The sequence below is a fragment of the Chaetura pelagica genome, unplaced genomic scaffold (assembly GCF_000747805.2).
Source record: "Chaetura pelagica isolate M959 unplaced genomic scaffold, ChaPel_1.0 scaffold194, whole genome shotgun sequence".
NCBI lineage: Eukaryota > Metazoa > Chordata > Aves > Apodiformes > Apodidae > Chaetura > Chaetura pelagica.
This window is the reverse complement of record NW_009952877.1, coordinates 565,273-587,811: the sequence shown is the minus strand read 5'-3', so window position 1 is coordinate 587,811 and position 22,539 is coordinate 565,273. Positions and strand designations below refer to the sequence as shown.

Below are 22,539 nucleotides of genomic sequence, written 5' to 3'. Positions count from 1 at the left end.
TATGTTTCCAATCAACAAATTTTAGTTAGATGGGAAATAAATCCAGAACATTTAAATTTAGAATTTTAAATAATTCAGAATTTCATCAGCATCTTTTTTATTTTTAATTTCCCATTCAATCCCAAATAGGCTATTATTTTTTCAGTTCAATTGCAATAAAACTCCTATCTCTTCTATGATTGAAGAATGCAAAAAATTGAATTCCCAGTGCTCAAAATGCTTACCTCAAACATCTACCATCTTCAAGTTCCTGTTGGTATCTAATTTAGATCCAAACCTGTATTCACCCATGGAAATGGCAGCCTGGTTTCCTAAGATTGTCTGCATGCCTTAATTTATTTTTTAATTGTGTAAATGGTCTTTAAAATGTTTAGAAAAATTAGGCTGAAGGCTTGGTGCTGTTTCTCAGATGTTTCCCAAATTCACGCATGTTTCAGGTGCTTCAGTGACATTGTTATCCAAGTAGCTAAGCTGCCCAAAGGCTTCTAAAAGCTGCAGAAAAATTAGATTTAGATTTATCTTTTCTTATTGCCTTCCCTCTTTCCTCCAAGCCTAAGATGCCTTGGCTGCTTATCGCCACCTTCTTTCCTTGTAAAAGCACACAGTACAGTATCTTCAGCTGTGTGCAAAAGGCCTAGTGATTTCAAAAAAGTGAAAAAAGATCAAGTAGTTTTCTTCCATGGTGGTATTATTCATACCATGTCCTGTAAGCAGAGCAGGGGAGCAGCCAGTTTCTACCAATCTGTAGACAAAATGGGAGATTTGTTCCTCTTTTTGCTCATGGTGTACCTTAACAGACCCAGCAACAGACATCTCCCATCTGCAGAATGGTGCCAAATACAGGTCACTCAACCAGCATTATCCTTCCACTTAGCTGACTGTTCTTCACCTATGGCTCTTCTTCAAGCACTAGCAAGAGAAGAATCCATGTACCTTCATGGAAGCTGAGTATCTCCCATAGTCTGTTATAAAATATATTGCAATGAATTCCCAGAGCACTGTAGAATTGACTGACTTCTATCCCACTCCCTTACAACAGAACGGATGATCCAAGGACTGTAGCACCTCTCCTATGAGGACATGCTGAGAGGCTTGGGGCTGATCAGCCTAGAGAAGTCTCTGAGGGTATAGTGGACTTCCAGTACCAGAAGGGGAGAGGGAAGGAAGGAGGGATTGGAGGAGGGAAGGGAGGAAGGGAGGAAGAGAGGAAGGGAGGGAGGAAGGGAGGAAGGGAGGAAGGAAGGTGTTTCCTTCAAGAATTTAAAAACTTCAACAGCATTATTAAAAAAATCTTCCCTACTTCATTTATTTAAACAATTGATTGGTGAAAAGCTTTCATTCTCTGAAGGTTCTTAACAGCCAGAAATCATGCTCCTCTCCCAAAAGGTATCAAAAGACTGTGAGTTAGAAGCAATAAAATACCTGTACTGCAGTTCTTCATTGCAAAGGAATCCACAGCTGCTATGCTCTTGTTCCCATTAGCAACATACTCCAGTGAGATCCGAAATGGTTTCTCTAGTTGTCCAACTCTCCTTTGAAGCAACACCCATCTGGTGTCATCACACAGTGAGAGGAAAAAAACAAAGGAGAAGAGAGGTAAGAAAAAATACTTTACAAGGATTAAATCTTCCAGAGCAGCAGCTCCACATACGGCTAGTCACACTGTGTCTCCTACTGCAGCCCTCACTCCCCTCACGGTGCCCCACGGTCAGCACCTTCCTCTCCCATGGATTTTGCAAAGGCAAGGTTCTAAGCACTGAGGTTTCCACCCCACTGAGATGTGGAAAAAACAGTTAAATAGCTTATTGCTCTCTTCAGTCACACTTCTGTCATCCTGGATTTCTCACAGATGTCTGCCTGATGTTTAAAAGCAGTTTAACTTTCTTTGAAAAGCAAGCTGTACATACTCTTTTTGCTTCTCATCAGTCAAGTCTCTTAGTCACTCAGGCAATATGCCAGTCCCCAGAGCTTGCACAATAGATAAAATTCCCAGCATCACCTTGCTGGTTGAGGCAACAAGGTAACCATAAATATGATCAGAAACAAGAGATTCTGTTTAGCCATTCAGTCACTACTAATACACTTTCCCACATTCTCTTCTGTTACAGGAAAAAGTGCAGCACCAAGGAAAAAAACTTTTTTTTTTTTTTTTTTTTTTAGTGTACTGTACCTGGTCAGATGAAGCCAAACAAGATAATGGGGGGTCTAATAAAACCTAGTAAGAAATACCCCTACAGCTCAAGCTTTCCTTTAACACCAATGTTAAGCATTTTTGAGGAAGACTGGAACTATTTCTAGTTGATATAATGGGTCAAGGGCAACACATTTTTATTGGTCTTACAGAAATGTTTCCACATAAAGTATCATCAAGTATGGGCAAGTGCTTGTACTTGGGCTGTGCACAATGATACATTTTCTTGAGGGAGGGAAGCCACTGGAACTCTGAATAAAGCTACACAGTTCATCTGGCATCCATAATAAAAATCTCACCATCCAGAAGTATGCCAAAATTTAGATGTTATCAAGTTAAGACTCACTTCTGAAAGGAAATACAGCTACATAGGTGTATGACACTTGCACCAACCAACCATCACTTGTGCAAGCTACAAGCATGGATCACTCTCAAATCACAAACCTTATACTGCTACCAGGTAGGAGGCTTTTCCTTGCTCCAGAGGGACACATACTATTTATTTCATCAGGTGCACAATGGTGTTATTACACTTCGCTGAACTGGACAAAATTCCCAGCAGACAGGGAAGTTGCCAAAAGGTATGTTAAGTAGCTAAAGAAAATCATAAGATAGGGCAGCATAAAGACCCTGCTGACAGCTAAGACAGTTCAAATTGCAACTCAGAAAAGCAAACACTGCTGCTTTTTAATAATTTATTAGGTTTCTTCCTCCCTCCTTTTCCAGCAAGAAGAGTGAAACTAGACTGCTAAGTTTCATTTTTTGTTTACGGTAATTTTCATTTCCATATCTCATCTTCTGATTTCTGAGCTTGAGGTTTTTGCTTGAGAAGGGAATGTTGACATTGTTGCTCCTTTCCTGTTCCCCTCCCCCAAACAGATAAATCTGCTTTTACTAAAATTAAATAAAATAAAGCATTGAGAGTATTTTAAATTACTAGCTTCTGTGTGCATTATTTCATTTGATGTCATCTCAAGTTAGGTATCTTGTAGGGATTAGAGGATACAAACTTCCCTAATATAGAGTAAAAAAAAACCAGCCTAGATTTAATTTTGGTTATGAAATACAGAAGCATCTGTATGTCACGAAAATTGTTCTCCTCAGGTTCAGAAGACTGATGGATTTTAATTCCAAGTATGCAGTGTCTCTCAACAATAACTTCCATTTCTGTGTTACTGCTAATCCTCTGGATAAATGTTTCAGGAGTTTTAGGAATTGCTTTTCTGAGTTACTGGTGCAATAACTTTAGTTTGAAATTATCAGCCCTCTCGTATTTTGCCACAGAAACTTTATTAACTCCCAGAACTGTTGCCAAGCAGATATTTCATATCACTACAATCCAAGACTAGAAAAGGCAGACTGACTCAAGCTTAGATGCATCACAAATAAATTTTTTGTACAAATTCTTACAATAGGTAAGTGACAAGAAAATTGAACAAAGGAATCATTTTGGTTGGAAAAGACCTAAGATCATGAAGTCCAATTGTTAACCCAGCACTATCAAGTCCATCACTAAAACCGTGTCCCCACGCACCACATCTACAAATGGGTCACCTTGTCACTAACTGGTGGATTTAACCAGGGACATTAAAAGTAGCTACTGGGTCAGTACAAAAACCCGTGAGCAAATTTAAATGGGAGTCGATTCTGTTGTCATTCTGTGGTAGAAGAGGAACTCTGATATCCAGACCTTTCCATACAACACAGTGTACGTAACAATCTCATACTCATTTACAGATCCTATACAACAGGTTGCCTGGCAGCAGCAAGCAGATGTTAATTAGGAGTAATGTTATAAAATTTCTACTAGTAGCCTGTATGTTACAAATCTAATTTTAGAGAGCATTTTAACAAGCCAACAGAAAAGCTACAGAAAGAACTTGTTGCTTAAAGAAAGCCTGGGAAATACCCAGAGTTTCTCTTATGACACTGAATCGTTTGTCTCCAAAACAGAAAATACTGCTGACAGAACTTGAACACAGTACAAGGGCTGAATTTTCATATAACCTGCTGTATACTCCTACACACTCCTTAACATGAAGGTATGCTAGGAACCACCTTGGGCCTTGTGCAGCCTTGCAAGGTAAGTGTTAGATCCTGAACAAGTTGAAGTATTTCTCTTTAACCCGACATTTCTTAAACCTCCCACCCATGACACATTTTGCCAGGTTGTGGTCTCCAGCTTTTATTTCATGGTTAGTTACCCAGTTTTGGAAGCCATAATCCAGTTTTCATGGAAACTTAATTCCAAGAGATATTTATAGTTTAGACATTCTTTGGTTGTTCATGCAGCATGTAGCTTCAGAAAGAACACATTACTGTTTAATTCTAATCAATACACTAATGCCATATATGCCATTTTGCTCCTCTGGGTAATGCTAGGATGCTCCCTTAGAGGTGAACTAAAAAAACATAATGTGTGAGACCTCTCAAGTAAAACCTCAAGCCAGACAGAGAACTCCTTCATCCAGCATTTATTTGACTTCATGGATAAATTATTTTGAATCCAATTAGCACACATACACTCACTCTGTCCTCTTTCATCTTGCTAAAGAGGGATTTCAAAAGGCTCAACTCTAGCAAGCTTTGGGACTTAAGTCTTGATATCACATGTACAGCAACCCTCTTTATGACTATTTTCCAGACATCAATCTACATCTGGAAGGGAGAAATAATCTCCCTGCCACCAGTCAGCCTGACACCTGTGTTGCCACCTGTCTTCAGTAAAGTGCACTGCTGGTTTGCACCAGCACCTAGGATAAGTTTGACCCAGAACGCTATCTCAGTCTGAGTCTGATAAAGCCAGATGTGCTTTATCACATTTAGAGGCCAGTTTGACAGCAAAAGTCTTCAACATGTGAAAAGAACATGGAAATAATGAACAAAAAAGAACAAACTTCTAAATACTATCGCCTTATATACAGTAAATTGAGGACTCAATGCACCTGAGCTGCTGTGTGGGAAATTAAGTACTGCAAGGCCACTCTTGGGGCCAGCTGCTACTAAGGAAGGGATGAGCACTTTGAACAATTCCCACCCGTTAAGAAGAAAAAGCTCTTTGAATTCAAGCAGTGTTTTCCTTTCTCATCTCCACCCCAGAAAAAAAAATCTGTGGAATTTAACACACTTCTCACATCTAGGCTCAGATAGAGTGTGGTTTTATTTCCCTAGGCCCAGGCTCTCTCCCATCTAAAACACTAGTATTGTTACCGGTACTTATCAAGGCATGCCTGGGAGGAAAATGCAATGTTTCTCTGGGAGGACTTAGTTTATTTCTGTGATAAAAGGTTCACTGAACTTTTGTGAATTACAAAATTAAATAGCAATAATAGCAGTTGCATCACAGTACTTCACATCAAAGTACACCTGCAGCACAATAAAGATAGTGAAAATATTAGAAACTGATTTTTGAGAATGAAACCTTGTTAAGGGCAGAACTAAAAATTATCAATAGGAGTCCAAAAGATAATTTTGCCCCTTTACTAGATTAATTTCTCCATCCTGCAGACCATTGTATAATTATACAAGACTTTATAACAGGTTTTAATTTTGCCTCCATACTGCTCCAGACTTTCTTTGCGTCAGCAATTAATGGGCACTGCACAAAGGAAGAACCAGACTAGTCCTTTTCAGGTTGCAGCAAACAGACAAGTGAAAAATGTTTTCAAGAAAATATTAATACAATTCTAAGAGACAGAGGGAGAAAATTTTTTTTTAAAATGGGAGGCTGTGTAAACTCTTTTCTCATTAGTTCAAACAGTATAATAGTCTGCCTTGTAATTACTATTAATTATAAAATTTAAATCAATTTCAGCTTACTGGTTTTAAAAGTACCTAAAAGACATCAGGGCTGGAATTTACTGCAAGACTAATAGTCTTGAAAAGGAGCTACTTTCTAAAATGGCAATAAATAAAGCTACTGTATATTAATGAAAGAAATGATTTAGCATTAAAGGAGATAATTCTTGATGTGCAATGTAGAAATTCTGCAATGTAAACTCTTCCACTCACCCATCATTCTGCTTAACGAGAAAGAAAAATGGTATACATTTTTCTCTATTGATAGAATGCCAGTTGTCTTTCTACCCCTTCCTAAGGCCTTTTGCATAAGCAAGACATAACTGCTGGTGATAGGTTAAACACAGTTAAAACCTTTATTAGTGTCACTGGATCAGACCTTTAAAATCCCTGTTACTGTTTCCAAGAATGCTTCCTCACTTTTCCCTAAAAATGCCCTTAGGGGGTGGCTTCAAAAAGTTTTGCTATTAAAAAAATATTATATAATTGTAATAATTTTGTTTCCTTTTACTCTTTTAAAGTTTTGAAGACAAAACTAATAGCACACAAACCCCTTCCAAGAAAATGCTCTGTAATTCTGCTAGGTTTGACCAATGAGTCAGACACAGTATGTAATTACCTTGCCTAGAACAGGAGATGAACAAAATTTTGGCTCCAGACAGCAATGGTATCTCCTCATGTGGAAGAAAGATAAGTAATTCTACCTTCCTTTAAGCATTGTAATGCTGGGTTCTTTCATACAGCTACTCTACTGAGTACAACTGGGGAGGTATCACAATATGGCAGAAATTTCTTTAGATTCCAGTGAGACACAAGAAGCCCATAAATTATAGTTTAACATCATGCTTGGATAACAGTGGAAGTTTGCAACGGTAATATGATCTCATCCTATATATAAAGCATGCTGCAAGATCAAAAGAAAACTACTCTACACAGGAACACTTATTAAAATGACAGAAGAAACCTACAGAAAAATATATTTTCCTGTTAAATTCTATAGGACTAAAATATTCAAAGAATCACAGAATGTTAGGGTTTGGAAGGGACCTCGAAGGATCATCTAGTCCAACCCCCCTGCCAGAGCTGGATCCCCTAGAGTAGGTTACACAGGAACCTGTCCAGGTGGGTTTGAATGTCTCCACAGAAGGAGACTCCACAACCTCTCTGACCAGCCTGTTCCAGTGCTCTGTTACCCTCACAGTGAACAAGCTTTTCCTTATGTTTACATGGAACCTCCTATGCTCCAGATTGCATCTGCTGCCCCTTGTCCTATCATTGGACATCACTGAGACAAGCTTGGCTTCATCCTCCTGACACTTGTCATTCACATATCTATAAACATTAATGAGGTCACCCCTCAGCCTCCTCTTCTCCAAGCTAAAGAGACCCAGCTCCCTCAGCCTTTCCTCAAAAGGGAGATGTTCCACTCCCTTAATCATCTTTGTAGCTCTGCGCTGGACTTTTTTAATTCCCTGTCCTTTTATTTTTTTTTAATAACACTTTCCTGAGCATCTCATTAAAAAAATCATTGTTCCAAAGATTTTGCTTTACTAACCTGGTTGAAGTAAATTCCCTGCTCTGAAAATTGAATTACTTACATTTGAATGCTGTAAAGAATTTAATTTGGTAAGTAACTGAAGAACTGCAGAATTAAATCTAGCTCTTGTGATTACAAATGAGAATCTTTTAATTTAATTTAATTTAATGCAGACTGTATTCAATGACCGACAATGAAATTACGCTGTTCGGTGGACGGCAAACTTCTTTCCAATACAGCAAGCTGGCACCTTCCCACTTGAACATAACCCACTAAAGTGGCAGGATTATTACTAGCTCAGTTTTCCTTTATAAGATGTTGGAGGAAAGAATAACCCAGAATACTTATAGGACAATTTTTTAAACAACCATTCTGAAATGTAAACTTAATGCTACAGGCATGTTAAGAAACTTGTGAGCTTAAAAGCTCTGTTGGTCAAGTCAGGCTGTGACATGAGAAAGTGTTCTTTTAAAAGAAAGAACAAATTATTTTAAATTAGCCACCATCTAATAAACACTAAGTTTTTTGTGGGAGCTTCCCACTGACGTGACACGACTAATCACTCCAGTAAGACTACTGTAATTGCAAATACAACTTGCCAAAAGGAATATGTTCATTTGGCACTGAACTTTTTGTTCCCCAGCTAAACCATGCAAGATGGAGAAGACTGTCTTTCACCTCTTGAGAAGAACACAGCTGGGAAGCTTTCCTGGGATGCTATAATTTGTAGTCGTGTCTGAGAAATGGCATCAAAATCTGATATGAAAAGCAGCTCAGCACACTTTTGTGATGCACAATGGCTTTTTAGTGTCACCTGCTCTTGTAGTTCTCTCCTTATTTGCATATGAGCTTGATTACACTTCCTTTAATGAAAATAACACTGCCAAAAAAAGATTTCACTGTAGGAAACCAAACTGCAATAACTTCTAGCCGCATGTAAGCCAAGGCAATCCCAGCAACACTTAGATTTCATACAAACCATTACATCTTTAGATGCTTACACAGACCTCACAGTCCCTTAGCAAAGAAATCAAGCAACTCATTTTTTCAGGTGGGTGAAAAGAAGGCACGGCTGGTTATATGAGTAATTTAGTCAGTAACTAGATGCCAGAACTAAGATCAGAGGTAAAGATTTCTGATTCTCATTCCTATGTCCTAATCCACTGCATCATGCTACTTCTGATGAGGGTAATTAAATTTCATGCGTCAGGGAGTAACTTAAATGTCTTTGAGGATCAGAAGGAAAATCCATCCTTTCAACACAATTTACAGCACTACTTAGGTGTGCCAAAGAGTAGCTTTCAATTTTGATTTAAATACTGTAAGTTTAAAGAATATCTAATCTTAACTACAGTCAAATACAGTCAATGCTTCATAAAGACTGGACATCTTTTCAAAGAAAAGAGTAAAGGAAATATATTCTTAAATAACTGAGTTCTCAATAGTTTAATTGGGGGACCAATTAAACCAGGATTTTTGCCTCAACATTCAGCAATGGCTTTTAACAATGCAGTTAAAGGGAAGTATTCATATTATGTCTGTTTACCACCTATATGGTAGAATAAAGACCATGAAAGCTTTTCTGTTCAATGGCTGAAACAGTGTATGAGAGGGAAGGTTTTACTTAAGAGCAAAGTTAGCTTAACTGTATATTCTTTAGGGATATGTTGAAATTATCTAGCAGCTTTAATAAACTAGACTTCAAAAACAGATATGGATTTATCAAAAGAAAAATTAAGGACTAGATGAAGGACAGTTTGGAGCTCAGAACGATTTACAGAATGTATATTCCAGGCATTACTGCCCACTACAAGACAGTCCCCAGCCTCCCATAAGAGGCTTCTAAAACCCATTCATCAGGCCAAACCTCATAAAAAGCTGTCTAGCTAGAAAAAAACATCCTGACAGGATTTCAGAGTTCCCCAGAAACTAAAAAGGCTGGCAGATAGTCCTGAGGAAATGCCACCTTTCCAGTAACTTCAGCTATTCACAGTGTTTGGCTGCAATACAGAGGTATGACCTGCTGCTCCACGTAAACATGCGCAGATCTGTAGGGCTGAATGGGATGCACTCAAGAGGGCTGCAAGAGCTGGCGGGGATTCTCACTAAGACACTTGCCATCATTTATCAGCAGTTCTGGCTGACTGGGAAGGTAACAGCAGATTAGAAATCAGCTAGTGTAACCCACATACACAAGAAGGGATGGAAGGATGATCTGGGAAATTAAAGGCCTGTTGTCTGACTTCAGTACCAGGGAAATTGATGGAGCAGGTCATTCTGAGTACCATTATGAGGTACATGCAAACAACCAGGTGATCAGACTGAGTCAGCATGGGTTCATGAATGGCAGGTCCTATTTGACTAACCTCATCTCCTTCTATGACAGGAGAAGCTAGTTACTGGATAAGGAAAGGGCTGTGGATGTTGTCTACCTTGACTTTAGCAAGGCCTTTGATAAGGTTTCCCACAGCATGCTCCTATAGAAGCTGGCTGCTTGTGACTTGAATGTGCATACACCTTGCTGGATAAAAAAATGGTTGGATGGCCAGGTCCAAAGAGCTGTGTTCAATGGAGTCAAATCCAGCTGGCAGCCGGTCACAAGTGGTGTTCCACAGGGCTCAGGGCTGGGGCTGCTCCTGTTTCACATCTTTATTGATTACGTGGATGAGGGGATAGAGAGTGCACCCTCAGTAAGCGTGCAGACAGGTGGAAGTGTCGATCCGCTTGAGCGCAGAGAGGCTCTGCAGAGCCTTGACAATTGGGCCAAGGCAAATGGCACAAGTTTCAATAAGACCAAATGTCAGGTCCTGCACTTTGGCCACAACAACGTCCAGCAGCGCCACAGGCTTGGAGGGGAGTGGCTGGAGAGCTGCCCAGCAGAGAGGGACCTGGGGGTGTTGATTGACAGCTGGCTGAACATGAGCCAGTAGTGTGCCCAGGTGGCCAAGAAGGCCAACACCATCCTCGCCTTCATCAGGAATAGTGCGACCAGCAGAGCCATGGATGTCATCCTGCTCCTCTACTCAGCCTCGGTGAGGCTGCGCCTCGAGCACTGTGTGCAGTTTGGGGCACCGCAGTATAGGAAGGACATTGAGGTGCTGTAGAGGGTGCAAAGAAGGGCAAGTAGGCTGATGAGGGGTCTGGAGAACAGGTCTTACGAGGAGAGGCTGAGGGAGCTAGGGCTGTTCAGCCTGGAGGAGGCTGAGGGGAGACCACATTGCTCTCTACAACTACCTGAAAGGAGGTTGTAGCAAGGTGGGTGTTGGCCTCTTCTCCCTGGTGACCAGTGACTGGACAAGAGGAATGGGGTCAAGCTGCACCAGGGCAGGTTCAGATTGGGTGTTAGAAAAAATTTCTTCACAGAAAGAGTGGTGAGGCATTGGAACAGGCTGTCCAGGGAGGTGGTGGAGGCAACATCCCTGGAGATGTTAAAAAAGGGGGTAGACATGGTTCTCTTTCAGGAGATGGTTTACTGGTTAGGGGTTATAGGGTGGATGGTTAGACTTGATGATCATTAAGGTCTTTTCCAACCTTGTCGATTCTATGATTCTATGCATATGATTGTATTGGACACAAGGAGTGCCATACGTGGTACAAAGTGGACATGTAAACAAAAACACCCTTGTGAACAAGCTCAGGAGGTGTGGCATAGAAGAATGAACAGTGAAATGGATTAAGAACTGGCTACACAATAAAACCCAAAGAGTGGTGATCAATGGTGCAGAGTCCAGCTGGAAACCTCTAATTAGTGAAGTCCCTCATGAATCAGTGCTGGGTCCAGTCCTGTTCAAAATCTTTATCAATGACCTTGATGACAGGACAGAGTGTCTGCTCAGCATGTTTGCTGATGACAGGAAGCTGGGAGGAGTCCTGCACCTGGGAAGGAACAACAAAATGCACCAGTACAGGGTAGGAGGTGATCTGCTAGAGAGCAGCTCTGTGGAAAAGGACTTTGGAGTTCTGGTAGACAACCGAGTTATCCACGGCACAACAATGTGCCCTTGTGGCCAAGAAAGCCAATGGTATCCTGGGGTGCATTAGGAAGAGTGTGTCCAGCAGATTGAGGGAGGTTCTCCTCCCCCTCTACTAAGCCCTAGTGACACCTCACTTGGAGTACTGTGTCCAGTTCTGGGCTCCCCAGTTCAAGAGTGAGAGGGATCTTCTTGAGAGAGTCCAATGGAGGGCTATGAGGATGATTAAGGGACTGGAACATCTGCCTTACAAGGAAAGGCTGAGAGACCTGGGGATGTTTAGTGTGGAGAGAACACTGAGGGTGGATCTAATTAATGTCAATAAATACATGAGGGCTGGGCATCAAGAAGGTAGGGACAACCTCATTTCACTTGTGCCCTGTGATAGGACAAGGGGCAACGCACTCAAACTCAAGCACAGGAAATTCCACCTCAACATGAGGAAGAACTTCTTTACTGTGAGGGTTACAGAGCATTGGAACAGGCCCTCCAGAGAGGTTGTGGAGTCTCCTTCTCTGGAGACTTTCAAGATCTGTCTGGATGACTTTCTGAGATCTGCCCTAGTTTTGGTCCTGCTCTGGCAGTGGGGTTGTATTTGATGATCTTCAGAGGTCCTTTCCAACCCCTAATATTCTGTGATTCTGTGATAAGGAAAAACAATGGGTAAAGGAAGGTGTACTGAGGAAGGCTATGGGTATACTTGAACTTCTGTTGGCTGCCTGAACTCTTCAGGCTTTAACAAGGTATGCAGGAGCAATTTAGCCCTTTCATTCCAATGCCAAGGCAAGAGAGAAAAGGAGGGCTGCAGAGCAACCAATGGCCTGTGGCCTTCAGGAATTAGCATGGACCACTTGCAATGCTCTGCTCATGTACATCACAATTCCCAGAGGCTCTTCTCTGTATTCAATAATTTAACAATCAGTGCAGAATGTATAAATAAATGACCTTTTGGCCTAGTCATATTTTACATTAACTTGCAGTTTAAGTTATTGACAATAACAGAGAATTAGGGTGTCCGGTCTTGTAGGTAAAGTGAATTTAGTCCGAAGAGTATTATGGCCTAAGAGCAGTGTTTCCCTCACCTCCTCTCCTTCTCCTTTTAAAAACTGAGACAACACACTAAAAGCAGCAGCAAGTTCTTTTTCATTAGTTCTACCTAGCAAGTGGCTGTGTTTGAGATTCACATCTACAGAAAAGGGCCAGAACATACCACAGATCCACCAGCATTTTCAAAGGTGAATGAATCAAGTACTCAGAGAGCGGAGCAGCTGTTTCAATTATAGCATTAGCAGCCCAAGCCCCAGGCACTCAGTGCTTCTGGAAGCCCAAAGGCAGGTAGGGAACAGAGCCATTTTAACAGATTTTTATTAAAAGACCAAGCCAATTGCCCATTCAGAGCAAACAGGCAGCAAATGCTGTAGTTGCAGCTGGTAATTTTCTGTTTCAGCCTTCTGGATTATTTTTTTTGCTTTGCAAATGTGAGCAAAACCTTTCCAGGGTATGCCAAGTATAAGCAACTCCAGCATTCCCATCTGTCTGTTAATAGGTTTTGTACTTTCTACTTCATGAAAAAGAAAGATTTAGGCACCTTCTCATCTCCTCTCCTACTTTCACAGGGATGAACTTGTATCCTAAGGCACTTGGCAGATGCCAAATGTTCATTTCCAAACAGGTAATATACCATATAAATCATAATTTGATTGCAACAAGAGAAATGGTGAATCTATGTATTACATTTCATGCCTACTGATACTAACCATGTATATTCAAGAACTTGCCTTGTAACTTGCGATAAGTCAGACATCTAACTTTTCATAAAGCAATACAGAAGATAATGGAATTGGCTCAAAAACACACACAGATATTTCTCCCTTGAGGGAATTTCTGTTCAAGCACACACAACTGAGTGAACAAAACAAATTCAATTCTAACAAGCGCTCACTAAACACAGAGTCAGTTTTATTCCTCTGACTACACTGATGCACCAGCATAATGTATTTACTTCTGGAATGAGATCTGCTAGTGTTTTAACAGAGCACTACAGCATAATGTGATCCCTTGAGCTTGAACATGAGGTGTCAAGGAAATGCACTCTGAAGTCCTCTACATATCACTAAATAAAGCTTCATGATGTCCACTTATTGTGAAAGTGGGGAAGCAGAGATGCAACACATGAACGCCACCACAAGACTGTTAAAGGTTCACTGAAATTTCAATCTGAGGTCAAAGTAGTGAATGTAGCAACCTCTCTGAGCAGCAACACTTCCTAGGAGGGATGGATGGGGTAGGCCTTTTCTGCTAGAACTCCTGAACTTTGTCTCCATAAACATCTCACTTCAGCTAGCTCAGACAAGAATTCTGCCAGTAGAAGAAAGATTTCTCAACTCTACAGCCACGTGACGAGGAATAGCTTCCAGATACTTTGATAAGGAGATGTTCGATTAATAGCTTAGATAATGACAGTATGGACTGCAGGATCTGCCATACAAGAAGAGGCTGAGAGAGGTGGGATTGTTTAGCCTGGAGAAGGCTCTGGTAGCATCTTATTAACAGATACAAATACCCTGCTTTGACTCTGCAGGGGGGCTGGCCGAGATGATTTCCAGAGGTGCCCTTCAACCTTTAATATTATGTGATTCTACACAGGCATAATATGCTTCACTGGCTAAAGATCTCTGTCTTAACTGCTGTTTTCTTTAACAAAGCTTGCTGAATTACTACTGCTCCCAATCAATGGTACTGGAAGCTCAATAGTAGCCATACCTCCAATTTTTCAGCTATAGACTCAGTGATTCAATTAGACGAACCTAAGTTGCACTGAAACAGGATACATGAATAAGTAAACACATATTATTAGCAGCTTATTGAAGTAACGTGTGCTTTGCTCCTCTTGATGTAAGCCTTGAAAATGCAAAGAGCTAGAAGAGCATAAAGACATAATAAAGCTTCTGTCAAATATTTCAAACCTCACTGTCCTCTGAAATTAACTTCAGAGTGGAAAAGATATTTTCTTGCTAAATGTGCAAAAGTTTGTAAGCCTCAGGAAGACTTTCCCTGGAGGGAAACAGTTCAGAATCTATTAGAGACCCTGCTCTGCACTTGGCTTTGCTTTATTGGTCAATACTCTCTATGGACAGAGGGGGAAGGAAAAAAGGAGAAGTTTTTTTCTTCTTGTTACTTGGTGTTAGCAAAGGGCAACATTCAAACTCTTAAATGTACACACATATTAGTAAACAGCACACTGGAGAATATGAGCAGCTTATCCAGGCCAGAAAGTTCATTTGTTGGCAAGTGAGTCAAAGAGCAGCAACCAGGGAGACAAAGGGGGAGTTGGACAACCAAAGCACTGGCAAGCAGTGAATCCAGTAGGGTACATACAGTGGATAAAGCGCAAGATGGACACAGTAGTGCAACAGCACTACCTGCCTCTGACATGATGCCCCAGAGGCAGCCAAGACTGTGACCAAGATAGGAAAACAGGTGCTCTTTTGAACAGCTTTGTATCATTTTCCCTTTCCTTCAGCCCCTGCAGTTTCAGGGTACAGCCATGAGTCAAGAACAAATAAACACTGTGTGCTATTTAGCATTCTCTAAAGGGCACCTGGAAATCCATGAAACATTTCAGGAAGAAAGCTACTGAAAAAAAAGCATAGTGATCTGTCTAGGGTAGAAAACTGAGCTGCACAAATTACAGTCCAGACAGATCTCAGTTTTTGTTCTTTTCTTTATATTATTTATCTTTATATTTCCTTCTATTCTTTACGAGTCATCTTGTACTTAAAACCTTCTGTCATGGATCCTTGTCTCTCTCCTGCCTGTCTTGCTATTAATGTTGTGGTTTTGGGCCCAACACAACAGCAAAGGAGCCGCCACGTAGCCACTCGTTCAACTCCCCCTCCTCACACACACACTGGGATGAGGACAAAGCTCACAGGGCAACACAATGGACAAGGAAGTTTCTTCACCAATTAAGGTCCCAGGCAAAACAGACTCAACTTAGGGAAAAAATAATAATTTAATTTTCACACTAATCAAACACACACAGGACACAGACAAAACAGAGAACAGTGCTTATATACCTTACCCCCACCCCTCCCTTCTTCCCGGGCCCAAATCACTTCGTTCCTGCTTTCTCTAACTTCCCCCCAGCAGCACAGGGGGACAGGGGATGGGGTTTAGAGTCAGTTCACAGGCTGGTGGTTCCTGCTGCTCCATCCTCCTCAGGAAGAAGGATTCCTTACAGTCCTCCTGGGCTTCCCCACGGGGTCCCTCCCATGGGAGAGTCCTCCACGAACCTCTCCTTCATGAGTCCTTCCCACCAGGTCCGGAGCTGCTCCAGCCTGGGCTTCCCACAGAGTCATTGGCTGCTTCAGGAACAGTCACCTACCTTGGCGCTGAGGTCTCCCAAAGCTGCACAATCACGAGTCCACTGGCAGCAAATCAGAGTCCACTGGCCACAAAATCCAAGTCCATTAGCCAACTTCGTCCCTCCTGGCACCTTCAGGGATTGTTGCACCACGTTCCTCCACGAGTGCAGGGGCACAGCTGCCATCTCACCATGGGTTGCAGGGAACCTTCTGCTTGGGCACCTTCTTCCCCTTCTTCCTCACCAACCACCAGCACCGCTCTGCCTCTCCAGCAGCTCTTCTCCCTTAAGTGCTTCTCTGCTCAGGTGCTACTTGATTCTTTCGTATGTTAATCGCTGAGGCGCATCTATTGTCTCTCTGATGGCTCCTTGGCTGGGTTTGGAGCAGGGGGAGTTTCTCAGCTTCTTACTGGAGCCACTCCTGTGGCCCTTCCCCCTCTATCAAAAAACCCACCAAACCAAACCAGAAGACCTTCATAGAATATCTGCTAATATCAGAATGAGCATATAACTGAAACATAAAGGCGTGACTCAGAAATTGTATCTAAAAATGCCATACAAAAAAAAAAAAAATTAAATATATATATATATACCATGCCAAAAGGAGTTTCAATAGTGAATTTCAACATTATTATTTTCTTGGAAATGTGGGAACAGAGAGGGGGACCCATGAGAAAGCAAAAGAAAAAAAAAAAGGGACAAGGTGAAAACATTAGATTACGGTCAGGAGGACAAAATTTCCTGAAGTAAGAAATCTATGTAGAAAAGGGTACGTCTAGTGAACTTCAGCTCATTTGAAGAGAGGAAAAATAAAAATCCATTACAGTGGAGAGACCAGAAAGGCAGACTAGTGCTTCAGCTCTTGCAATCCTACTGACTGTTTCTAGTCTTCAGATCGCCAACCCTAATAACAGTTTTCAGCCTCACAGGACAAACTGGACTTTTCTAAATTCTACTGAGAAACATCTTCTGAATATGAAGAAAAGCCCCTCTTTTTATACAAAAGAACTACAAAATTCACTTGAGTTCAATAATCCCTGATTTCTAAATTTATCCTGAAAAAAAGGTAATGACAACATGTGGATTATGCATCAGCAACAAAGTTAAAGTGTGAATAGAGAGGTACATACAGTGCCAGGGAAGCTGAGGTGACAGTCAAAAGATTTCAGGTGAGGCACAAAGAGAAGTAAAACTTCTACAGACAGGAACAAGTGACACACACAGACCTAACTGTAAAATATAAGGATGCTGTATTCATATTTATGTGATGTCTGATGAATTACAAAAGACGAAGATTCATATTCTCACTGTAGCTTCCCCATTTCAGGGCAAGGTTTTCTTGAAAATCATGCTGGGAGTCTGTATAGACTGAAGACTAAATCCTTTTCTTGCCACTAAAAATTATTCCTGTAGCTTATGGTTAAAAAATACTGGCATTGCAGGAAGATATCTCTGAATAAATTGAACACTTAAGTCTCCTAAATGTAATGCCTTAAAAACAGCTTAAAAATGCCAGAAGCATACTAAATGTTGGCAGTGTTTAGAGTCGTGCCTGAAGAATAATGAAAAAGGGTGTGACTCCGCAGCTGACCAGATATAGAATTACCACCAGCTATGCTCTGTTGCACCAACCACCCTAAGCAGGGCAATATGAAACTTACTAAGTGTTTGTACGATTTTCCCATAAAGTTTCAGATTCCTCTCTAAATTCTCCTTTCTAATCTGAATAGTTTTATTTACTCTTAATCCTGACTCAAAGAAAGTTTCTTGATGGGGCCTTTGGAGTGCTGCAACAGAGTTTTATTCTAAATTCTTTTTCATATGCATATTTTCTTCATCCCTCTCCACACAAAGAGAGCACAGAACTAGAGTCGGAATAATTTATATTTAGCAGAGATGGGTTTCTGTGAGAATAATGTATGAAAGCAACAGGTAGCCAGAACAGCAATTGTAGATGTTCTTTCAGCTAGGCCAGCTAAGAAAGTGTGTGCAAACTGACAATATACAGCAGCTGTGTCCAGCCTATGCTAGACACTACAACTTGAAACATTTAGCAACCACTGCCAGCAGAGAGATGTAACATGTTTGAAAAGTTCTCCTTTAACAAGGCCACCAGTAAAACACTGGACAATAATAACTGGGCAAAGAACTTCAACAGTATTACTCAACCTTACAGCCTGGTGTGGAATTAGAGATGAAGTCACTATTAAGAAAAAAATCTAGTCTTTCAAGCAAATGCCTTAAAAAGTCTCAGCTGCAGTTGCATCCTTCTTTTCAGAGGATGACAAAGGAAACTTGAGCTGAAACTTTTCTGGCAGTGCATATGTGTCTTTACAGAGAGATTCTGGATGGGAGAAGAAATTCTAATCTTCCAAAGCATGTGAAAGCACACAAAAACAATTCCGAGATATAATATAAAATAAAATAAAATAAAATAAAATAAAATAAAATAAAATAAAATAAAATAAAATAACTAGTAAACTGTCAAAATCACTTTCCACCAGAACTTTTCTGTTTAAAACTCCATACCAAAATGAGAAGCAGGTATTTTTCAGTAAAAGGAAAATTCTAAGATAAATGGAAAATGTTGTGATGAAAAATTATTTATATTTATTCAGAGGCTCCTACTAGTGAGGATTCCTGGGTTCCTAAAATTTAGAGCAAAAAAAAAGAATCACCGAATTTCAGCTTTGTAACAAACAAGAAATATTAAAATAAGTAAAATGATACATCCGTGGGTATTTAGCATTGCTTGGATAGCTCCACTGCAGAAGAGGAATCACTCACTGGTCCTTCCTCAAGACTTGTCCACTCATCTGTTCAAATGAACTCTACGATACAATCAGCCAAGATATTTTTAGGAATTAATTCTTCTTCAAGAAATCCTGGGCTGTTTAAGTGAGAGCTTTTCCTATGAACACACTGTTCAGCTGGGAAATTTATCAGATTCCAGCAGAATCTTTTCTGAAGGAGAAATCCTCCTTCTCCCCACACAAAAACACATACAGTAAAAAGAAAGGGTAGAATGACAAAGCACTGGATAAGACCTGAGGAAAATAATTATACGTTGCACTTTTGGACTGCCTGCACTCAACAGAAACTATTAACAAAAAGTTTTAAATAATTATGAGTAGAGGTACTACAATGATATTCATATTTTCCAACATCTCTCATAAATGTGAATTTCAGTTTTGGAGAATCTTGAGGGTAGGTTCTCTCCAAGTCTGAGTTCTTCCAGCAAAATTAGATGCCCCAGGCCAAGCACAGAAAAATTTCCAGGTTAATTATTTTCTCTAGTGTGTTGTTTGAATTTTTGTAGGAGGCAGGTTTTTTGGAAAGGCAGGAAGCTTGAAAGTGTGCAGAAAGATTGCTTTTCGGTCAGTTTTTCACTGTCCTAGTGAAATACACAGGGGACACCTTTTGAATATTCAGTGTCACATAATACAAAATTGCTCATACATGTCTCAAATTGGGCTCTTAAAGTCAGTTAATAACTTTGCAGCCCCATTTTTCTCAGCTCCCCAGTGGAAAATGGCAACATGCAAAGGCTTTATATCCCGATAATAATTTCACCACATGACTCAGCCTGTGTAGAAACAAATCAGTATCTGAAGTATTCAAAACTAAGGTTGTGAGTGTGATAAGACTTCTAGGCAAATGAAAAACTTTTTTCTTCTGAGTAAGACTTGAATCATTTCAGTAAATAAACAGTGCAGGCATTAGCTGAACAATAAGAGCAAAAAATATTGCATAGCTACTCGTTATGTGAGCATTATCTACCCTCTGTGCTGAATCAAGTATATATTTTGTACTAAAAATATTACGATTCATATAATTAAAGACTGTACCATAATGAATATAATTACAGCAAGTAGAATTAAGATTGAACAGGAAAACATTCTGGCATTTCATTAATTTTGAATTCTTGATTTTATCCTTCAGTAGTATTCTGTGAATGTGCACATAAACGTAAGAGTATAATAACCAGGAAGGAACAAAACCAATAGTGTCAGTGACTAATGTTCAGGAGAAAATAACCTCATTTTTAGTTACAAGGTTTGGAGATTTACCCTCACTCCAAAGCGGGTGAAGGTTGTGAGATCTCCCGGTGGTTTTGGCCAAAATGCAGAGTTCTTCATGCATGTCACCATCTCAGACTAAAACGGATTTAAAGCACATTTACCTTTTGTATGCCTGAAAACTGGAGAAATGCCCCTGTTCTGTTTTTGCTGTGCTGAGGCAGAACCAGAAGTAAAAAGCTGACTTAGATAAAAGGATTTGAATGCCAAAAGGCCTGAATACGTTTTAATGGGCTAAGATTAGGGATTCCAGTATTGCCATCTAATTAATAAATGCAAACTAAAAAGCAAACAAATATCCATCCCCCAAAATCGACTTTTCAGATGGTGCAACAAAATAAAAAAGCAGTACAAAGGCAAAGAATGGAATCAATGCATGAAACTTACAATCCTGTTTTGAAAATATCCTTTTAGATTCAGGTAAAAAAATATTAATGTGTTTTCCATTTTAAATGTGAAATTTCTCTCAACAGCTTAAAAAAATCTGTAACCAGAAAGAATACAGGAGGAAAAAGACCTCCACCAAACCTCTGAAAGTACTTTTCTCCACTTTTAAAGACATAGAACTTCCTGATTTCCAAAGCTATTGCCTTCATGTTCTGTCAGGCTGTCCAACCTAAGCTTGCTGCAGTGAAGAAAGTCTCCCATCAGCAAAATTCACCTCATGTTATTAAAGGATCACCCTGCTCAATTTAAAATATCAATCCCTTTTAAGATGCACATTTTGCAAAAAAGTAACAATCTGTTGCTTGACTATAGTACATCAGAAAACAATGAGTGAGACAAATCTACCAGAAAGACATTACCGAAATAACCAGTTTCCTGTCTAGCATGTGGTCACATAAAACAAGTAACGGCAGCCTGCAGATTATGCCCATTCTTTGAGAGGCTTGAAGGGAAAGAATTTGGTTCAAAGGGTGGGCATTTGGATACAAAATCCCATTAATTTAGGAGACAGTAAGATGACATGACTTACACATGGATTTGTACCTAGAGGGCTGCTGGCAGCAACAACCTACAATCAGCATACCAGATGCTTTTGGATTCCGTCACAACAGGCTAAGGAGCATCCAAAGAAGAGAACTTCAGACAAACATGCAGTTAATTAAAGAAGAGGCAAATTCAGAGAGGGGTAACTAATAATCAGAAAATTAAATGTGTAAGATACACTTTAAATTACATGTCACTGCAGAAATGAAATGAAAAACTGGAGACTAAGTTTTTGTCTGCCCAGTTCATTTGTTGCATTCTCAAGATTATTGTTTATCCATTTTCAGTAGGCCGGTAACATTACCAACTGGATTGAAGTTCTAATAACCATTGTACCCAACAAGGGAATTAATCCCAAAACACACAGGGACATGCAAAACTCAGGAACATCAATGGAAACCTATGGAAATTTTAGTTAATTGCATTTTTTATTTAGAAATTTTCATCAAGACTACCTGGGAGCAGAAGGTGCCATATGCTTTTTCTTTTTTCTGCCTTGATATATGGACACTCCACATAATTCTGAACATTTCATTTAAAAAAACAATAATAAAAAATTGCAATACTTTTTACTTTTGATGTTACGTGTCTGTACAAACATGTTGTTCCTGATGCAAGAGGAAGGGGTGATGAACTTTTCACTCCGAATATAAAACCAGCATCACTGGCTCAATCAAAGAGCTATGGATAATTTTCCATAGTTGATTTAAGAGACAGTGAGTTGGAAAATTCACCTTTTCCAGTTTAAAACATGAACATAAACACAGGGAAGTACTTTATTAATCTGTTCTACGGATTTGAAAACCATCAACAGTTTAGTATCAGGATTTTATTAGACCTGTTGGACAGCATCCAGAAAAGGGCCACCAAGAAGATCAAAGCCTGAAGCACCTCTGCTATGAAGACAGGCTGAGGGAGTTAGGGCTGTTCAGCCTGGAGAAGAGAAGGCTCTGGGGAGACCTTATGGCAGCCTTCCAGAACTTGAAGGGGGCTACAGGAAAGTTGGGGAGGGGCTTTTCATCACAGAGGGTAGTGATAGGAAAGGGGCAATGGTTTCAATCTGAGAGAGGGGAGATTTAAGTTAGATATTAGGAAGAAAGTCTTCACTATAAGGGCAGTGAGGAACTGGAGTGGGTTGCCCAGGGAAGTTGTTGATGCCCCATTACTGGAGGTTTTTAAGACCAAGTTGGATGAGGTTTTGTGCAACCTGGTCTAGTGGTAGGGTTCCTGTGGGAAATGGTTCTTTTTCTTCTCCACGTAAGTCTAAACAAAATGCACTGTTAGGCCAGCGAAGGCCCCCTTCTGAGTATACCCAGCTAATGGACCAAAACCAGGCCTGCTGCTCAAGGACAAATGAAAGGAAAACAACAGATATGTACAAGGCAGGAAGGATGGGCAACAAGTTATGTGTTGCCCCTGTTAGTTACCACCCTAACTTGGGACTCATGGATACCAGCTGGCTCCAGACAGTGACACTGGCTGGGCAGGTGGGTCACGGGGGTATAAAAGGCAGCAAATTCAGCAGGTGGGACCAAGGCTGCTTGGATGTTCCTGCGTGGGACCCCCCCTGGTGCGGAGCCTGGTGCTGGGACCTGCCACGTCTGCCT

General features: G+C 40.4%; 1 protein-coding gene across 1 annotated transcript in view; it reads right to left on the bottom strand.

Moving 5' to 3' along the window:
• Positions 1-22,539, bottom strand: part of ALK (anaplastic lymphoma receptor tyrosine kinase) — a 330,133-nt gene that overhangs the window by 107,626 nt on the left and 199,968 nt on the right. The window contains exon 4 of the mRNA XM_009995276.1: positions 1,423-1,550. Coding sequence (XP_009993578.1) covers positions 1,423-1,550 — 128 coding nt within the window. The remainder of the gene's footprint in view (positions 1-1,422; positions 1,551-22,539) is intronic.